At 44.5% G+C, this 20,458-nt stretch overlaps 1 protein-coding gene across 9 annotated transcripts in view; it reads left to right on the top strand.

The window, feature by feature from the left end:
- Positions 1–20,458, top strand: part of NFIA (nuclear factor I A) — a 708,739-nt gene that overhangs the window by 577,315 nt on the left and 110,966 nt on the right. For 5 of the 9 annotated variants that reach the window (XM_044005161.1, XM_044005162.1, XM_044005160.1 and 2 more), the window contains exons 6-7: positions 308–427; positions 4,384–4,511. In XM_044005161.1, the coding sequence (XP_043861096.1) occupies positions 308–427; positions 4,384–4,511 (248 nt within the window). The remainder of the gene's footprint in view (positions 1–307; positions 428–4,383; positions 4,512–20,458) is intronic. The other 4 variants (XM_044005165.1, XM_044005167.1, XM_044005168.1 and 1 more) reach the window with 1 other exon arrangement.

Genomic DNA, 20,458 nt, shown 5'->3' with positions numbered 1-20,458 from the left:
ACAGGTTTTCCTATAAAACCATATATATGGTTATATTTATAAAAACCCTATAAAATCAGGGCAGAAGTTTCCTCCTTCCAAGATGAGGGGCTAAAGTTTTAAATTCTAAACAACCTGATTTGGGAAGAATAGCGACTCACAGGACTGTTTCCCGCACATGAGGTGAATCCTGTTCCTTACCTTGTCTTTGCATATTTTTTGCCATTCACGAGCCCATATTTTCTTTATTTTGCCTAATCACCTCTGGGGCCAACATCGGAAGTGAAATTGACAGCCACGCCTCCCCTCCGTTCTGCTACCCTTGTAGATTTCCATCTTACTGGAGAAGGGAAGAGGGAAGGTTGAGCGTGGTGACTCCTGATGCCTCCCATTCTCAGCTGTTGAAAATGCCAGTTATCCAGCACAAACAAACTGCCCGAAAGCACAGGTCAAATTCAATGTTTTGGGGGGCTGGGGGCGGGTCTGTTGTATTCTTGTTCTCCCCTATTGCAATGACGAGGTGGTGAATGTGTTCAGTTGGCCGTGAGGTTGAGGAAGCTTGTTAGATGTGGACGGTCGTCAGCCAGAAGTTCTCAGGCTGTTTGTTTTTCTTATGTGTTTGGCATATGTGGCTCTCCCATCCAGAGGACGAGGCCCCAGCTCTGCCCTGTTGTCTTCTGTTTTGCCTTAAGGAGCAGAAAAGCAGGCCATTAATGTCACTGAGAGGCCAGATTACTGTCCTTGTGTTCTGCAAATAGCTAACCCTGATAAGGAGCTAATTATAAACAGCCTCCTTAGTTAATAACCCAGTAATATGTTTGCACTTCTCTCATTAGCTTCTTCCTAGCCAGTCTCCCCAAAAAAAGTCTTTCAATACATAAAGGCAGAAGTGCCCAGAATAGCTGAGTTTTACAGCAGGAGGGTCATGCACCAACCACTTAACACATACACATCTGATGCATACAAGATGTTGGCCAGATTGCTGTGAAACAGAGGGAAATGATGAAATGCAGTCCCTGCCCTGTAGTTGACTATAAGCTTCTTGAGGACAGGTACTGAGACATTTTTCACCTTTGTCTCCCCAGCCCCCCCAAAAGTCCTTACACAGAGTAATACAGAAGAGGCAGCATGGAAAGTATACAGAGGACCAGGGTTCAAATCCTGTCTGTCTCACTCCCTGTGTGACCTTGCACAAGTCATTTAAATTCTCTGGGCCTCAGTTTACTCAACTGTAAATGAAGGGCATTAGACTAGATGGCTTCTCTCATGACCTCGAAACCTTTTATTCTATAATCTTTTGAATGTTATACTTGAAGTCAGGAAGACTTGGGTTCAAATCCCCTCCCAGATGTGTGAGGCTGAACGAATCACTGGAGTTCCTTTAGTTTCTGTTTCCTTGTCTGTAAAATAGAGATAGCCGTTCTTTTAGCATACCTCACAAGGCTGTGGATCCTCACAACGAATGAGATAATGTCAGGAAAGCACTTCTCAAACCCTTACAAGCACTAGCTAAATAAAGTCGGTAGCTTCAGGAGCTGAGGATCTATTTAATTTAATTGCCCTCAGAGATTTTACAGTTTTTGCAGTTTATAGATTGAGAGAAAAAGCACTTTCTTGACATATATCCACATCCACAAACATTCATTTGGGACCTACTATGTTCCAGGCACTATGAGAGGTACTGGGGATGCAAAGATAAAAATGAAGATATTGCTTTCAGATAACTTCCATTCTATTGAGGGAAGCATCACGTACTCATATAAGTAAATACAACACTGGCTGAGCCCCTGCTGTGTGCTGGGCTCCATGGTAAGCCCTGGGTATACAGAGAAAAGCAAAAACTTCCCCTGCCCGCAAGGTGCTGTCTAGAGTATAATGGAGGAGGCCACATTAGACAACTCTGTACAAATGAATTATACAAGAGAAAGATGGAGCTGTCCAGAGGGAAGGCTCTGGCTTCAGAGGAGGACTGGGAAAGGCTTCCTGCAGAAGATGGGACTCTGGCTAAAACTTGAGGGAGGCCAGGCATGTCATGAAGAGCCACAAAGCCAATGGCATTGAATCTTAGACCGTCTTGGAGGGTGCAAGACTAGAAAAGGCATCCTGTGGTGGGTAACCCTTGATCTGAACCTTGAGGCAAATGGAGGATTCCAAGACGCAGCAATGAGGAGGGAGTGCATCCCAGGCATGCAGCACAGCCTAGGCAAGTGCCCTGGGGCAGTAGATGGAATGAGGGGCATTTTGGCTGAAAGGTAAAGTTCCTGAAGGGGAGTTATGTGAAACCAGTCTGGAAAGATAGATTGGAACCTAATTGTAAAGGGCATTAAATGTCACCAGGCCTGTCTTTGAAGCCTTTCTGATGTGGCAATGCCTTCCAGAGCTCTCATTTCCCTGACATTGTCTTCAAGAACCCACGGTTAGGGGCAGCTAGGTGGCGCAGTGGATAGAGCACCGGCCCTGGAGTCAGGAGTACCTGAGTTCAAATCTGGCCTCAGACACTTAACACTTACTAGCTGTGTGACCCTGGGCAAGTCACTTAACCCCAATTGCCTCACTAAAAAAAAAAGAAAAAGAATCCACGGTTACCTTCAGCCTGAAGCCTTTGATGTCGTGCTTTCTATAATAGAACCATTTCTCTAGAGATGGCGACTCTACCACTATTTTAACTAGTATTTTTATTGTGGTCATTTCGGGCCTTGTGTGGGGTCTTCAGCAGGGCATGCGCCATATTGCCTCATTTAAAGCTCAGGAAAAAGCCAGTCACCATCAGCATCAGTCCTGATTAAGTGTTGGCCGAGTTGACTTGAATTGTGACATTTGTGACTTAGGCAAAGCCTGTCTCTGTCTCTCTCCTATGTCCCCTTGTCAAGATCTTTGGCCTCTCCCTGCCATTACTAGTCAACCCCTTGCCCTAATTTATGAAACATCTATGCTTCTATCAATACAGTGAAACACTGAGATTTCATACAGACCAAGAATCCTCTGATTAAGTCTTCCCTCAATGGTAGCTCCTAACATGAAAGTTTCCCTGACCTCTTCCCCTTCAGAATTCATATTGGAAGGAAAGGAAATAAGTAATTATTAAGTGCCTAATGTGTGCTAGGCTTTGTGCCAAGGGCTTTTTACGAACGTAACTTAGGGCTTGGTTTGGACAGCTCTCTTTTTTTTTTTTTTTTTAGTGAGGCAATTGGGGTTAAGTGACTTGCCCAGGGTCACACAGCTAGTAAGTGTTAAGTGTCTGAGGCTGGATTTGAACTCAGGTACTCCTGACTCCAGGGCCAGTGCCCTATCTACTACGCCACCTAGCTGCCCCTTGGACAGCTCTCTGATTCACATGTCATGTAATATTGTATATTATTGATGGTGTCATCTTACCTCCCTACTAATGTGTGAATTCCAAGAAGGAAGTTTGTTTAAACTTTGTATTTCTTCCATTGCCTCTACATACAGCTGGTGTTTAATAAATACCTGTTATTTGGTTCCTTTTTCTTCTGGCTCATTATATAGCCTCCATGAAGGCTGAGACTTCATTTTTGTCTTTATATTCCTGTCATCTAGAACAGTGTCTTCCAAATGGTAGGCATTTAATAAATGCTTGTTGGTTGTTAATTGGTTGGTCATATTTATAGAAATGTCTTAGTCTGGCATTTAAAACCCACAAGAGTCTGGTTCCAATCTATCTTTGCTGAAAGATTTCACATTCTTCCCCTTCGTGCTTTCTCCATTCCAGCCACACTAGCCTGCTTGCTATCCTCTCTTCACACTCTCCAGTCTAGCCAAAACAGCATTTTTGCTGTTCTTCACACATGACGCTCCCATCTCCCACCTCCATGCCTTTGCATGCACTGTCCCCTGGTCCCCTCTCATCACTAGTTAGAAACCATGGCTTCCTTCAGGGGTCCAGAGAGCTGCCTGTTTTGGTTCTCCTTCCATCCAAAATTACTTTGTATTTATTTATCTGAGTACTTAATGTCAGTGCCCCTTCCCCCAATATAAGCCTCTCTAGGGCAGGGATTGTTTTCTCATCTCCCCTCCTCTTTTCTTAGAATAGTATATAATACGTACTTAATAAATGCATATTGAATTTTGATCATTGAATGCATGTCCTTTCTCCCCTCATGGGAAATTCCCTGAGGTCCAAGATCCTCTCCTGCCCCCCCTTTATTAGTATTACTCTAGCATCCCTCTTTGACTAGTGGAGGATTATGTCAATGTATCACTTACTCCTAGCACCTTGCCCAAGGCTTTGCCCATAGTAGGTATTTTGAAAATGTTTGATGAATGACTGAATGAGCAAATCAGAAATGATTTCCTCCCATCCCTCCTTTTTAAGGCTGGAATGAGTTTTTCGGCGGGGAGAGATACTCGGTCTGCCTTCCAAACTGTCTCCCTTCACTCTTACAGCTCGACAAAGCGTCTCAAATCTGTGGAGGATGAAATGGACAGTCCTGGTGAAGAGCCCTTTTATACAAGCCAAGGACGCTCCCCAGGCAGTGGCAGCCAGTCAAGCGGATGGCATGAAGTGGAGCCAGGTAAAGGTGGCCTAAGGCTGGTCCTGCAGGCTTGAGTTTGGGCTGTGCTTGCGGGGAGGACTCGTGGGAGAGCAGCATGGTGTGAAGGCGGCACTCATCCATCTGGGGTTCTGTTAGGGAAGGTCAAGGCAGAACGCTTTGAGCAAAATTCCCCTTTAAAAACATGGTGGGAAAAAACCATGGTGACCTGCTTGTGGGACACCTCAGTTCAGCTGAAGTCCTAGGGCCCATTGGAGTTAGTGGTGTGGCATTCGAGGCTTCCCTGTCATCACCACCCAGTGTCCCGATGTTCTGCCTACTGGATCCTTAAGGTGTAACCAGTGTGGCTTCTGGGTGGTCTGGTAGGAAGCTTGATTAAAGAGTGATCCAATTTTCCATTGGTAGTTGGAAGGAAGAATGAGCCCTTTGGGCTGGAAGGCACAACTTGGCTTCTTGGAAAATGGGGTTCCACCTCCCCCTTTTTAAACCATCTCTCAGACATTGTGATCTTTGCAACCTTTGGCCTAATTGTTGATGAAATGATGGTTTTCTGTGTGTCTTGGGTCTGAACCTGTGGTTTTACTGTAGTTGGGAATTCTTAGTGAGAAAAGTCCCTCCACCAAAGCTGACTGATGATTCCTCTGCCACTTTTAGTGGTAAAGTTGCCTGGGGGGCTAAAGTTCAAGTGACTTGTTCAGGGACATCTATTTGGTATATGCCAGCACGGGATTTGAACCCAGGTCTCCCTGACATTAAAGCCAGCTCTCTCCTGACTGTGCTAGGAGGCCTGTTGTACACATACTTTCCACCATGCTGTGATTCCATTCAGTTCAATTCCTCAAGCACTTGTGAAGTGCCTCTAGTGTGTCTATATACTGAGGATATAAAGACAAAGATGAAAGGCAGTGCCTGCCCTCAAGGAGCTTCTTGATACTGTTGGAAAGAATTTAAGAATAGTCCCAGCTGCGTCTGTTTCCAAGGACCAGCCTAAGTATGGAGAAGCTCATCGGTGGTAGGATGGCTATTTGGTAATGAACTCTGTAGCCAGGGAGTGAATAAAGCCAAGATCAAAAAAGATGATCGTCCGTCCTGGGTGCCACCCTTTCACTTCTGTAGTCATGGCAAGAGGAGGGTAGAACATGGTGCTAAGAAACCCAAACTTTTTAACTTAGCTGGTGATGGGTCAAATGGGGGATCTTGTCCAATATCTGGACTTATTCCCTTCTAGTCATTTTTATGGCATTTAGAAAAGTGAGTAACCATAGCTGAGGGTATGAGGCCTTAATTCACCTCCATCCTCCAACCTTCCCCTCTTCACCTAGGGTATGCATTTGACCAGACGACTCCAGAGTGGACGCCCACCATGCAAGTTAGCATTAGACTACAGGGTTCTTAGCCTTATCTGAAAGAAGCTATGATCTGTGAGCTTGAACATTTGAGTAGAGCTTGCAGGGCAGCACTAGCACTTTCTTCTTCCAAACCCCCCATAACATTGGCTCTATCTTCTCTATGACCTTCGCTAAGTGCTAATGAAAATGTTATAGGCTGCTGAAAAACTGTCACAGGTCAAATGACTTTGGATCTCTTTGTTGAGCCTGCCAGATAATGGTGTCCATTTCTCCCCTCAGTGAAACAAAGATATGGATTTGTCCTTTCTTAGGCCCACAGGTGTAGGCATACTTCTTGTTGGAGGTGATAAATATGTCTACATTGTCGTATTGTGATAATCAGGCAACTGACTGTGGGGGGGGGGCACTGAGGTACAGTGGAAGTGGTGCTGCATTTGGAGTCAGGAAAACCTGGGTTCAAATCTAGCAAGTCACTTCATCTCTCTGTGCCTTAGTTTCCTGGTCTATAAAATGGGGATAATTATAGCACCTACTTCACTGATCATTTGAGCCACATCTCCCATTGGATCAGTGAAGAAACAGATCAAGCAGAGTGAAGTCAGTGTCTTGCCTGAGGTCTGAAAGCTAGTTTATGGCATAGCCGCACATCTGGAACTTGGGGCCCCTGAGGTCCGGGTCCCTTTCCACTGGGGTGCATGGCCTCTGGGTCATTACAAAGCATTCTGGTTGGCATAAGATGATTTCTTGTTTTTCAGAAGTCTCTTCTTTGGATTTGTTTATATTCATTGTCAAGACAAAGCAATTCCTTTCGATTGGACAGGTATTTGTAAGTGCCTGCTGTAGTACATGCTAGGCACTGTACCAGGCACTGAAGATATAATAACCAAAATAAGATGGTCTAGATACCCTCAGAGAGCTATTGTTCTGTTGTGAAGAAACACTGTTTACAGGTGTAATCAACAAGCACTGGTTAAGCACCTACTATGGCCAACCACTATGCTGTGGACTGAGGATACATTGGCCTGCTCTCAGGAAGCTTACACTCTACAACAATAGATATATGCAAAATACACACAAATTAAAGACAAAGGAGTTCTGATGGTGAGACCATTAACTCAACTGATTTTGAATTCTAGCACCATCTACTTTACAATAGTAGAGATGGCTTTTAAACTTGTTCCTCCAAGCATACCTCCCCATGTACATATCAGATGGACGTTCTGTTCCAGGAGAGATGCCCAAAGAGTAAATCCTCTGTACAAGGAGGAGGTAGGACTCAGTGTTCTCTGAGGTCCCTTCTGGGTCTAAATCCGTAGGCCCTCCCCCTCCGATCTCCTCTTTTCATTTTCATTTCAGTTAGGGAAATCAGGATTGGGGGAGGAGGAGTAAACATTCCCATTTGACCATATTCCGAATGAACAGAAAGTCATAATTGAAACAGTGCCTGAGGGGCCTTTAAAACCCAACCCAAGGATGTCATGTCGCACATGTTAATGGTGAATTTGGTGTCATTAACTTCCACCAGCTCTTTGAGATGGGTCATTGATGCTGCCAGATGGCCCAGCCTGGGCATTTTCCATCAGGCCACATCCCCTCCTTGGCACCAGGAACACCTTTCTGTTGTTCCCACACTTCTCTGAATCTGTTCCCGGGAGGAAAGTTAATTGAGTAGGAGGCTTTTAGCCGTTCACTCATGTAAATTACCTCTAGAAATATGTCTTAGGAAGGGAGGGTCTATCTAAGAGTAGTATCAGCATTTTTTTAGTCCTTACTTAGGTTGGGGTCATTTTTGCAAGGGAGGACCCAATGGGACACACAGAGTATAGACTGTACCCACCCACCTTCCTGGAGTCTCGCTCCTGTTTACCTGGGCCCATGGGATTGTGAGGGAGCTCTCCAGGCCAAAGTCAGGAAGCAGGCTGCCAGAAGAGACACATTTCCTGGAGCAGCTAGGAGGCTTTGAAAGTAAAACAAACCAGACATGTTGTAAATTACTTCTGCTCTCTCCCATACCTGTGGTGGCATCCTTCTTCCTATTACTTTATCTCAGCACTTTTAGTGCATAACTCTTCGAAAGAGGGAAGAAAGGCAGAAAAGATTAAAAATGTGTGTGAGGTTTGAAAAAAAAAAAAATCCAGACAGCCTCCAATTGGCCGAGGCCACTTTGCTAATAAACAGAGCCTTTGCTCACCCCTGCTGAGTGACGTTTTCCAGTTATCTTAAAAACCAGGGTTACCACTTGAGTGTTGTAGCTTCAGAACTCATTATAATGACATGATTTCTGCAGAACTCTATGGGGCAAAATCATCTGCACTTGCAGTCAACTCTGAATGATCTGCACTAATTGGGGATTAGGAGGGTGGAGCCCAGGCGTGGAGAATCCCAATAAGCAAATTCCATTCCCAACTCGTTTTCTTTGGCTTTGCCCTGCATTTCTTCAGTTGGTTATGGTGAATGGTCTGGTAATTTCACTTTCCAAAAAATAAAAATTCAGGACAATCTCAGGAAGGGAAGTGGTGAAATCTTTTCCCATTTTCCCTCGGCCTGCCTGTCCTCACTTGCTATCTGTAATGCAGTCCATAACAGACTGGCGCTGAGAGGTCTCTCGAAGCTTCCATTTTGGGATGACAATGTAACCCGTTGCCCCAAGCCCCAGAACAGCACAGGGTGCCCTTCAGTGAGATCCAGGATTGGTCAAAGGGGTGGAGTATGGAATCCACACAGGAAAAACAAAATGAATAAATAAATAAATCTGTTTCTGTGTATACACACAGACACACACACACAGAGCTATAGATCTAGCTATAAAAAGATATACACACATATAGATATAGACGTGCATATATATATACACACATCTATCTTGCTATATCTGTATAACTATATGTAGAACTTGTCCATGACAGAGTTGGGAGGACAGTATGTTGAATTAGTACAGAAATATACAAGCTGAGGACAGGCAGTACAGATGGACCAGGAGTTGGGCCCACAGTTGACTAGAAGGAAGGGAGTAGACTAAATCCCGTGAAGACTTTATACAATGCTATTATCATCAACATTATTGCAACAACAATAATAATAACTTTGAGATTTACAAAGCACTATGTAATTATTTCATTTAATCTTACAGCAGCCCTGGGAGGTAGATGCTATTATTATCCCCATTTATCAGTTGAAGAAATGGAGGCAGATAGAGGTTAAGTGACTTGCTCAGGGTCACATAGCTAGTAAGCACTGAGGCAGAATTTGAACTCAGGTCTTCCTAAGTCCATGTCCCAGGCTCTAGCGGCTCCAGCCCCAGCTGCCTCTTTAATGATCCCTAACTTTTCCCCAGCACCAAAGCTTTTCTTTTAAACTTTAATGTCCTTTCCAGCAATGCTGTCAAATTGTGAATCTTGGCTAATCAAAATCTCCAAAGAACCGAAGTTGTATCGAAGTTGTGGGTGATCCACAGGACACTGAGTCTAGGAAGACGATGCCAATTAATCTTCGAGTCACTCGCCCAGGATGCTTCGGGTTCTGAAGGATGAAAAATGAGTCCCATCCAGAGGGTAGTGGGGAATCATGAGATGAGAATGAGCAAACTGTAACGAGTGGTCAGTGGGGAGATATGGTGGCTAAGTGGAGGAGAGGGTGGGGGTGAAAGAGATGCGCTGGTCAGGTGGGGAGTGCCTGAGAAAGTCTGCACCCCATTGTCTGTACCACCCCCATCCCCACTGTAATGGTGAGCTCAGTGGGTGATACCAACCCATCAGCAAGCATTGATTTAGTACCCCTGGCGCCATGCCAAGATAAGAAACCCCAAACCGTCCAGGCCTCTGCCCTCAAAGGACTTACATTTTAATGGAGGAAACAATGGGCGCCTAAATCAGGGCAAACAAATTTGATTCTGGGTAGCCTTAAAGGGGATGGCACTCCCAGCTGGGGGGAGGGGACACCAGGAAAGGTCTTCTGAAGACCGTGGCATCTCAGCCCAGTCTCAAAAGAGGCCCAGGACTCCCAAAGTAAGAGTTTAGGAGGGAATGACTTCCAAGTGGAGGGGACAGTCACAACAAAGGCCCAGAGATAGTGGCTGGAGCATCATGTGAAAGGAAGAGTAGATGAATTCCTGTAACTGGACCCTTGGGGTATATGGAGGGAGAGAGAAGGGAGAGTAATGTATTCAAAGATTGAAAAGCCAGGAAGGGGCCGGATTCCAAGGAACTAGAAATGTCAGATGGAGGAGTTTCTATTTGACACTAGACATAATAGGAAAATATTGGGTGATTGTAGAGATAATGAGCAGGTATGAGTGGATGGCATTCTGCATCAATGGAGGGAATCTTGGGAAGAGAGAGGACCCCAGACCCAGTATATTTGGGTGTGATTTAAGCGATCCACCACAAGATTATAAGCAGGCCTTCCCTCCTGTATCTAGAAACCTCCTCTCCCCCACTACCCAATTATAGAAAGCATGCAGTTGGCACGACATTCTGCATACTCTTGGATGGTTGTTGGGGTGTGGTGGCTGCTCCGTTTCCCCAAGTTGATGGCTCTTTCTATGTATGGTTCTGGGACAAGGAATCGGAGGTCCCTCTCAGCCTCTGTTCTTTCAGCTCCTAAATGAAGGACCGGTACCCCTTGGCTTCTATCCCTTCCAAGCCTTCCATCCCATGACTGTAATGTATATAAATCACCTATCACAGCCTACTGGATCCCCTTCAGATGATTGGCATGCTTTTCACTCGTTGTTTTGCATTCCAAATCCTATGGAAAGAAGCCTTTAGCACCTTTCACTTGGCTACTTCATGGTCCACAGGAGGAACATTATCCTTGCCAATAAAAACGCAGCGGCCTGGTAACAATGGTGCATTGATCATGGACACTCCACTGCACGAGCATGTATTAGGGGGACGTGATTAGATCTCCTCCCGTCATTGGCTGTAATAGGAATACTCACTGTTTCAGAGCTTTGCTATGGGATTGATGTCTTGGCTTGGCTTCTTTGCACATGGAACAGTCGGGGAGCTCTATTGCAGGACTACATCCTCTTCCATTTTCACCCTTGTATTGGCATCCCCTCCTTAGAGGTAGGGATGCCAAGGAGCATGTTGAGAGGGACGAGGGACCTGGGGTCCTTCTTTGATGCAGATTGAGAAGTTCCAGCAGTCAACCTCTGGGTACTGAAAGGAACATTCTGCCTGCGTTTCCAAAAAGTCCATGATTTATTCCTCCCCCCCAAAAAAATTCACACTGTGAAAGGCATTAAGAGGCCACGATATCATAGAATCAGGATTGTCACGACTAAGAATGGCAAGAAACCTCAGAAGCCATATAGTCCAATCTCCATCCACGTAAGAAAGCCCCCTGCCACACCCCCAGCAAGTGGCCATCCATCCTTTACCTACAGGCTGCAGTCATTATTTTCTAATGACATTATTTTCTAATTCCATTCTACTCCTGGGCAGCTCTAATCCATAAACTCACAGTATTGGAAGAGCTCAAGAGGCCAATCAAGTCAGGTGAGCCACTTGAAGGCAGAGACCATGTTTTTGTATTTCTTTCTATCTCCAGTGCATAGTTAGTTAAGAAATGCTCATTGATCAGCTCTCTGAAATATTGGAGAATAAAACAGATAATAGCAATTATTGATGATGAAGATGAATAGATAGATAGATAGATAGATAGATAGATAGATAGATAGATAGATAGATAGATAGATAGATAGATAGATAGATAGATAGATGGCACTCTCAGCTGGGGGGCAGAGAGCACCAGGAAAGGTCTCCTAAAGAACCTGGCATCTCAGCAAAGTTTCAGAAGAGGCCCAGAACCCCAAAAGTCAGAGTTTAGGAGGGAATGACTTCCAAGTGGAGGGGACAGTCACAACAAAGGCCCAGAGGTAGTGGCTGGAACATCTTGTGGGAGGAAGAGTAGGTGACTTCCTGTAACTGGACCCTTAGGGTATATGGATAGATAGATAGGTATGTATGTAGGTATGTAGGTAGGTAAGTAGGTAGGTAGGTAGGTAAGTAGCAGAGGAAGCTCCCCTGAGTAGATGTACAGTCAGTCATGTACCTTTTGACCCATGGTCAGTCACATTGGAAATTGTTTGAACAAAGAGCTGACGATAGAAAATGGCAATGGCTGAGGGTGCTGATACAGGCCCCAGAGAAGAGCCAACTGCTGGAAAAAAGAAGGAATAAAGAAGAAAGCCCATTTTCAATATGAATCAGATCCAGTTTAGGATTTGGTCTGTTTCCTCTCGAATCCATGATTCCAACAGTTAAGCTTGTTGTTATGTTGTTTTTTAAAGAATTACCCATCCTATTCCAAAACTTAGGAAGATTATTTAATATTTGTAGAACCTAAACAGCAGGTGTTGTTGAACTCTGCGATCCCCCCTTCTTCAAACAATATCCTCCCTTCCTTTCGCCTTTTGATGCTATGCAAATTAATTCCGGCAACATACGGTACATGTTTTCATAAACTTGAAAAATACCATTTGGTTTGAACTGCAAGAGAAAGCGGCTTGTCTTTTGTCCCTACCATGCTGTTGTGTCTTTTTAAAACATATATGTTTTATAAATAAATGGTAAGGTTCACTGTGATGAATATTTAATGATCCATCGCCCTGTCGTTCAAGGTAAAATGCATTGGAGGTAAAAATAATGATAATCATCATCTTGAGCTTTTCCGGTGTAAGGTAGAATTGCCAGTGTGGAGCAAGATGACACCTTGGGGTTCATCTAGTTCAACTGCCTCCTTTTGCAGATGAAGAAACTGAGGCCCAGATAGAGGGGATGGATTTTACCAGTAAAGGTCTTCCCGATTTGTCTCCAGCTTACCATCCCAGACTGATTTCACAGGACTCCCTCCGTGCTGCAGCCCAGGTGGTGCTCCCTATACACGACGCCCCATCTCCCTCCTCCTTGCCTTTGCAAGAACTTTCTTCCTTTCCTAGAATGTTCTCTCACTTCATTTCTATCTCCCGGGAAGGCTAATAGCACTGTTTGAGGCTCAGGTCAATCCGTGTCTCCTACAAGATGCTTTTCTTCGTTTCCTCCTGTGATTCATGACTCTTCCCCTCACTGAGTATCTCCTTGTATGTGCCCATTTTCTTTCTCCCAAGCAGATGGTGAGCCCCTTGGAAGTAGAGCTTTTTAGCATTTTTCCTGCCAAGCACTTGGTAGCCACATCATGAATACCTGTTGAGCTGAAGCGTTCATGATTACACATGGCAGGTAGTGGATCTGGGGTCTGCCCACTCTTGGTGCCTTTTCCGTTGTTCCACATTGTTAGAGAAAGTGACATCACAGAATCATTGATTTAGACCATGAAAGACACTTCACCCTCAGCTAGTCCAGTCCCCTCATTTATTTTTTTATTTTTTTAGTGAGGCAATTGGGGTTAAGTGACTTGCCCAGGGTCACACAGCTAGTAAGTGTTAAGTGTCTGAGGCCGGATTTGAACTCAGGTACTCCTGACTCCAGGGTCGGTGCTCTATCCACTACGCCATCTAGCTGCCCCAGTCCCCTCATTTTTAATGTGAGGTGACAGAGACCCAGAGAGTTTGAAATTACTTTCCAAGGTCACACAAGCAGTAAGGGACAAACATGAGATTTGAACCCCGGTGTTTTGACACTCAAGCCAGGCCTATAGCCATTGTACCACATTGCCTTCAATCGATGAGCTGAAGGGAAAACTTTTTCATCATATTTGGATCCACAATTTTCCAGCTCCTTGAAGTTTTTATGAAGTGATAGGGAACTCCCTTAGTTGAAAACATCCATTCTCAAACCATTCCCACCCCAAATAAGATGTTTTCACCCAGGGGAGGCAGCAGAATGGCCAGCCAGCTCCCTTGGACACCCTTCAGACACCAGATACTCACTCCTCCTGGGCTGTAGTTTGGACCATGTAGCAATGGGCTTGGGGAGCTGTGCCTGGCTCAGTTTCCACCTTGCACAGAACATTACAATAATGCCTCTTGCTCCAGCCCCCTTCATCCAAAGATTTCAAACACATCATCAACTCATCAATTAGTCAAAGGCATGGCACCCATTTGGAGATGATGGGTGAATTACATCCTGGGAGATTACGAGAAGTACTCCCATCAACAGAGTGAATCAGAGACCTTCCTGATGGGATCCCTAAGTGAAACGCCAAGAACTAAAATGGAAAAAGGAAAAAGTCTAGGTGCTAAGGCGCTGAAGATGGCTGAAAATGGATTTCTCAAATGGGGGAGGGAAAAAATTCAAGGGGAAAATGGTCGCTTTATAGCCAGCCATCTCTGAAACATAATGAAAAATTAAATTGAAGTAAAATGACTGAACTCATTTAAACACAGTAATTGACTTGTCTCTTCAGAATGAAGTACTTGTTGACATGACAGCCTCTCTCCCGAACTGGGGAACTTTGAAAACCTTTCCTCGCCCTTTTTAGGATCTCCTAATATTGAGTGGCTTCTTTCCCAAGTTCCCCAGACTCAGTAGAATTCCCTTCTTCCTTTAAGCTCAGGCATCATCTCGTGCTTGGAGCCTTTTCTGACGCCACCCCCCCAGAACCCCAACCACCTTGTATTTAATTACCATGTGTTTATTTCTATTTATTCACTTTACATTTGTGCTGTGTATGCTGATTTTTGTAATTGTAGTTTCCTCCATCAGAACATAAGCCTCTTGACTTTAGGGATTGTTTCCTTCTGTGTCTGTGTATCCTGGTGCCTAGCATAGTGTCTAACATGTGGTGGGTAATTAATAAATATTTGTTGACTGATTGGGGCAATGAGCAATTGGATGGCTGTAGAGTAAACTGGACTGAGCATATTAGAGAAGGGATCCTTGTTCAGCAATGGGGAACACCAGATAGCCTCTGAGGTCACCTTCCACACAAGGACATCCAGTGATCATCTCAACCTGCTGTGGGCTCTTTCCTTTCAGCCGGCTGCCCAAGCTCAGTGTTCATTTTCATTGACACTCATCCCCTCCTGGATTTTCATATGAGTTGGTTCTGTTGTGGATGTTATTGTTTGCAACTGTGGGAAAAAATATTCCTAACTTCCTGGGGCTTGGCCTCTTTGTATGGTAATCAACCTTGATGTAAGGAAATTGATCCTTTCTTACAGACTGTCAGAAAATCACCGACAAAGAATCTGAAATCCATCTTGAATCTCATGTGTCCTGTCTAGAACCAGATTATACTGCCCCTCTAGCCAAGCCAACCAGTAAGCACTTAGCATTGATTAGAACTCAGGGTTGATGAATTCCAGGATATTATACTGAGTTATGGCTCACACAAGTCAGGGTTCACCATCTGCTTTTCTGCCATTGCATGAAGGAGAGAAAGGGAATTGAATAAAATGGCTGCAGTGGGTGTCTTATGCTCCACCAGAGTCCAGAGTCTATGTGGGCAGCTTACACATAGCTCTAAATGTGGGTGGAACCATTTAAGTAGGAAGTAGCCAGGATGCACAGTCCTTTGCTCTAAATTGGGCCCTTTAACTTTTGTTCTTTGAGGACTTATCTCTTCCCAAGAATCATACTTGTGTTTAATTTTCATTGTTGGAGGGGGGGAGAGAGGTTGCCTCCAGAGAAGTGATTTTGCTTAGAAAGAAAAAGCATATCATCAAAAGACTAAAAGGAGCCATTTTACTTCTTTTAATCTGTTTATTCTTCCTTTCCTTATGTGCTGTTTCCATCAGCATCAAGGATTTGAAATGCTGTTTGAAAAATCAGTGTAATATTTCAATTGAATTCAAACACTTATTAAGCAATTAATATGGGCAAGGCACTGTGCTCATTTCTAGAGATGTGAAGAGAAAAAAAAATCAAATAATACCTGAACTCAAGGAGTTTACATACTTCTGGGGGGTACACAACATGTACGTTTGTTTGTGAGTAGATACATAGTTTATGTCAACCAATACAAAGTCACTTCGAGGAAGAGAGTGCTTATTACTTCAGGCATCCTGTATAGGAGTTTGCACTTAAGCTAGGCTCCAAAAACACTGAGGGAGTGTCCAGGGCAAGAGGGCAAGGAGAACATTCCAGATGTAGAAGACCACTTGCACTGAGATACTCTAACCAGACTCTGGGAAACTCTTGATATTTGAGGCTTTTAAAAATAGTTTTTAACTAAGTAATGAATATCAGTATCTGTTCTCTTGGACTTAGTTATCAAAAGTAGACTGAGGGGCAGCTAGGTGGCGCAGTGGATAGAGCACCGGCCCTGGAATCAGGAGTACCTGAGTTCAAATCCAGCCTCAGACACTTAACACTTACTAGCTGTGTGACCTTGGGCAAGTCACTTAACCCCAATTGCCTCACTCAAAAAAAAAAAGTAGACTGAAGGGGAGACAGATCTTTTTTCAAATGGGTCCTGTTTGATAGTTAATATTTCTATATGATTATCTTTTGGAATTCATCAACCCAACTGAGAGCATGATTGTAAATCTCAGAGGCCATCCATTCAGCACCAGAGTCCTCTCCACTATATCCCCCACAAGTAGGTATCCAGCTTCAGCTTCCAGACTTGAGGTGAGTGAACTTACCACCTCACAAGGCAACCCATTGCCCTTTGGGAAGGTTGTTGTTTAGTATCTCTTTGAAATACTTCAGTAGCCTAGAGCTCACAGTCACCCATGACAATCCATCTCCAGACAGCTCTAGCTGTCTTGGAGGTTTCTCTTTGTATTTAGGTGAAACCTGCTTCCCTTTCCCTTCTATCCATTGGTCCTAGTTTTCCCATCCAGAGGAGAGAGTCACACAGTATAGTTTATACCATTCTTTATACATAATAGCCCTTCAGATATTTGAAGACAATCATCATGGTGCTCTGAGTCCTCTTTTCTACAGGCTAAATGTCGCTCAGTTCTTCCAATTGAGCAGCCAGTCAATGAAGCAACAAACATTTATTAAGCACCTACTATATACCAGGCATGGTGCTGTTTCAGAGATACAAAGAAAGAACATGGCAATAGTCCCCTGCCCTCAAGGATCTTGCATTCTATTATTGATCTTATTCAGTAGGGTATTTACCCTCTTCACCATCCTCATCCCTGTCACCAAATCATGGGATTTTAGAATTAGAAAGGACCTCATTGGCCATCTAATTCAGTACATGTCTGTCACACATAATAAGCGCCTAATAAATGCTTATTGGCTGACTGCTTTAATGAAAGGGATTCTAACTATACTGTATCATACCTAACAAGTGGTGGACCAGGCTCTGCTTGAAGATCTCCCTCCACCTCTGGAGGCAGCCCACTCCCTTGGTGACAACTCATATTGTCACAAGGTGGCCTAGATGCATTCCAGGTGGTCAGAGTACCATCTTCCTTCCTGACCTTTAGTCCTTTCTACATGAGACAGATAGGAGCCTCATTCTTAAGATGGAAGGGACCTCAGCAATCATTTAGTCCAACCCCATCATTGTACAGATAAGGAAACTGAGGCCTGGGGAGGTTATAACTTGGCCAAGGTCATATAGCTCATAAGTGGTGGAGTCAGGATTCAAACCCAAGTCCTCTAACTCCAAAGGCACCAGTCACTTCCATTATATCATGTCAGACTCTCCCAAAGCCTGTCTTTGGCTTCAGCCACTGTCCCGTTTTCCCTCCTGAGAAACACCGAACCCATCTCCACTTAGGTGAATCCAAAACGCATCTCAAGGCTTTTCAGCAGTCCCTTTCCTTGGGTTTATTACATGACTATCAAGACACAGTAGAGGGACCCATCTCACCAGTAACTGGATTGGCCTGTTGGGAAATTTCTTTCAAATGATTGGAACCCTCATTGAGTTCCAGAAGATGTGTGAAAGTGAGACTGAAGTGCTAAATCATGTCTGCAAGGAAAATGTCAGCTAGGAACAATTTTTAGTTTAAGCCATTCCTAAACTTCATGATTTGGGCAAACTAGCCAAAAAATGCCTTTGTGTGAGTTGGAAACTCACTGAATCATAGGTTTATAACTAGGAGAGGCATCTGGTTCAACCCTTCTCATTTTACAGATGAGGAGACAAAGATCCAGATGGCTGAGAAGAAGCAGGGTTGGGAACTGAACTGGGCTCTCTGACTTCCAACCTCAGCCTCAGGTTGAATCCTGAGAAGCAAAGATGGAAAGAGGACTCCACAGGGAGGGAGTGAAGAAACCTGGATTGGTGTCCTGGTTCATCTGCTTATCTAGAGGGCTCCTCTGAGGAAGGAAGCAGACGAGATGATCCCCAAGCTCAGACTGAGGATCAGTAAGTGCGAGTGGCCGAGAGGCAGATCTCTGGAGAGAAGGGAAGGGAGCTACCAAAAGTGGCAGGGGGTTGCCTAAGAAGGGAATGATTTATCTCTTCCTGGAAGCCTTGGAGCAGAGACTGGCTGGCTACTTGTGAGGAGTGTGATGAAGGGAATTCTTCTTCCCTTGTCACTACTTGGCCTCTCAGGGCTTCCCAGCTCTGAAGACCCAGCGTGCCAGGAGCCAAGACTCACCAAGCATTTTTATGTCCCTGCAAAGTGTCAGGCACTGTGCTAGGCATTGGGAATAGAAAGACAAAAGAAAAAAGAACACTAGCCCTGCCCTCAGGAAGCTTAGGTTCTGCTGAGGAGAAACACAGATACTAAATCTAAAATATATGGAAAGTAACACTAATAGTTACTATTGTTGCTAACAAGAACAATAACTAGCATTTATGGTTGGCAAAGCTCTTTACTGGGGTTATTTCATCAGATCCGCACAACAGCCCTGGGAGGTAGATGCTATTAAAAACAGTGATGATGGTGAGCTTTACAAATGGCCTTAAGGTTTGCAAGGGGCAGCTAGGTAGCACAGTGGAGAGAGCACTGGTCCTGAAGTTGAGAGGACCTGAGTTGAAATCTGACCTCAGACACTTTCTAACTGTGTGACCTTGGGCAAGTCACTTAACCCCGATTGCCTTAAACATCTGGGGCCATCTCCAGTTGTCCTGATAATATATCTTGCCACTGGACCCAGATGGCTCTGGAGGAGAGAGGGGGAGGCTGGTGACTTTGCACAGCCCTTCCTTAAAATCCTATTCGCTGCAAGTCATGACATCTGGCACGGTCCTTTTCAAGAATGAAGGACAGGGGGCGGCTAGGTGGCAAAGTAGATAAAGCACTAGCCCTGGATTCAGGAGTACCTGAGTTCAAATCCAGCCTCAGACACTTGACACTTACTAGCTGTGTGACCCTGGGCAAGTCACTTAACCCCCATTGCCCCACCAAAAAAAAAAAGAAAAAAAGAATGAAGGACAAACAACAACAATAAGGTTTGCAAAGAACTTTACAGATATTTTCATTTGATCCTTATAAAAACACTAAGAGAAAAAAATAAAACACTGAGCAGTAGGTGCTATTATCACCCACATTTTACAGATAAGGAAACCGAGGCAGGGGTTAAGCAAGACAGCCAGTAAGTGTCTATGGCCAGATTTGCACTCAGGTCTTCTTGACTCCAGGTCCAGCCCTCTAACAACTGTGCCATCTAGCTGCCTAAATAAATAGTGATTTTAATGGAGCACTGGAGAATTGCTAATAGGTGGAGAATCAGTAAAGGTGGCATATAAGAGATGGCATTGAAGCCAAATCAGGAACAGAGTTAGGAACTCCAGAGAATGGAGGTGAAGAAGGAGAATATTCCAGGCAGGAGGTGCAGCTAATGCAAAGGTGCCAAGTGTGGGGTTCAGCATCTTGGGGATCAGTGCATCCCCCAAAGCAAAACCATAGAGAGCACATGGGCTTAATTGAGAGAAGAAATGTTGCCAAGCACTTACCCTTGGGGTCAGATAAGTTATCTTTAATAAAATACTTCCAGATATGAAGGCAGTTAAGAAAACAGCATGGTTTTTACTAATTGCACTCATAAGTAAACTGACCTATCATTACATTGTCACAAAGAGTGACACTGAGCAGAGACACCCCGCTAATTCTGAGCAGATAAGTATTTAACGTAATTAGACAGACACTGTCTCTTTGTTGCTTGGTGCATTAATCACCAGGAAAAGTCCAACTTTCCCCGAGATGGGTCCCCCCCCCTTTTTGATATGTCATTGTTGTGAGAAAACCACTTATTTTGTCAAGATATTGTACTTGGGAAAATGACAAATGTAGCTGTGAGATGTAATAGGATCCTTCTCGGCTTGATTTACAGACGGGCAGCTGGGAAGGCTGTGTTATTTAGCAAGCTTTTGACGATCCGAGAGACAGGCATTCATTAAGTACCTACTGTGTGCCAACTACTGGGCTTGGCCCTGGAGATGTGATTACATGAGTGAAACAGACCCTCCTCCCTTCAAGGGGCTTCCATCCTACCAAGGGGCTGGATCAGGGTCACCGGTATGTCAGCACTGGATAGATCTACAGTAACACACAACCGCATTGGGGCAGCTTCACTGGCCGCCCCCCACCCCATGTGTGCAACGCTCTCCCTCCTCATCCCATTTGCTGGCTGATTCCCTGGCTCCCTTCAGATCCCAGCCAAAATCCTGCCTTCTGCAGGAAGCCTTTTCTCCCCCTACCCTTAATGCTTGTTGCTTATCTCCTATTTATTCTGTATCCAACTTGTTTTTATACATTTGTTTACATGTTGTCTCCCTGTTAAATTGTAAGTTCTTTGAGGGCAGGACAATCCCCAG

This window comes from Dromiciops gliroides, chromosome 4, assembly GCF_019393635.1.
Source record: "Dromiciops gliroides isolate mDroGli1 chromosome 4, mDroGli1.pri, whole genome shotgun sequence".
NCBI lineage: Eukaryota > Metazoa > Chordata > Mammalia > Microbiotheria > Microbiotheriidae > Dromiciops > Dromiciops gliroides.
Note: the sequence above shows the minus strand (reverse complement) of the source record. Positions and strands in the feature narration are given on the sequence as shown.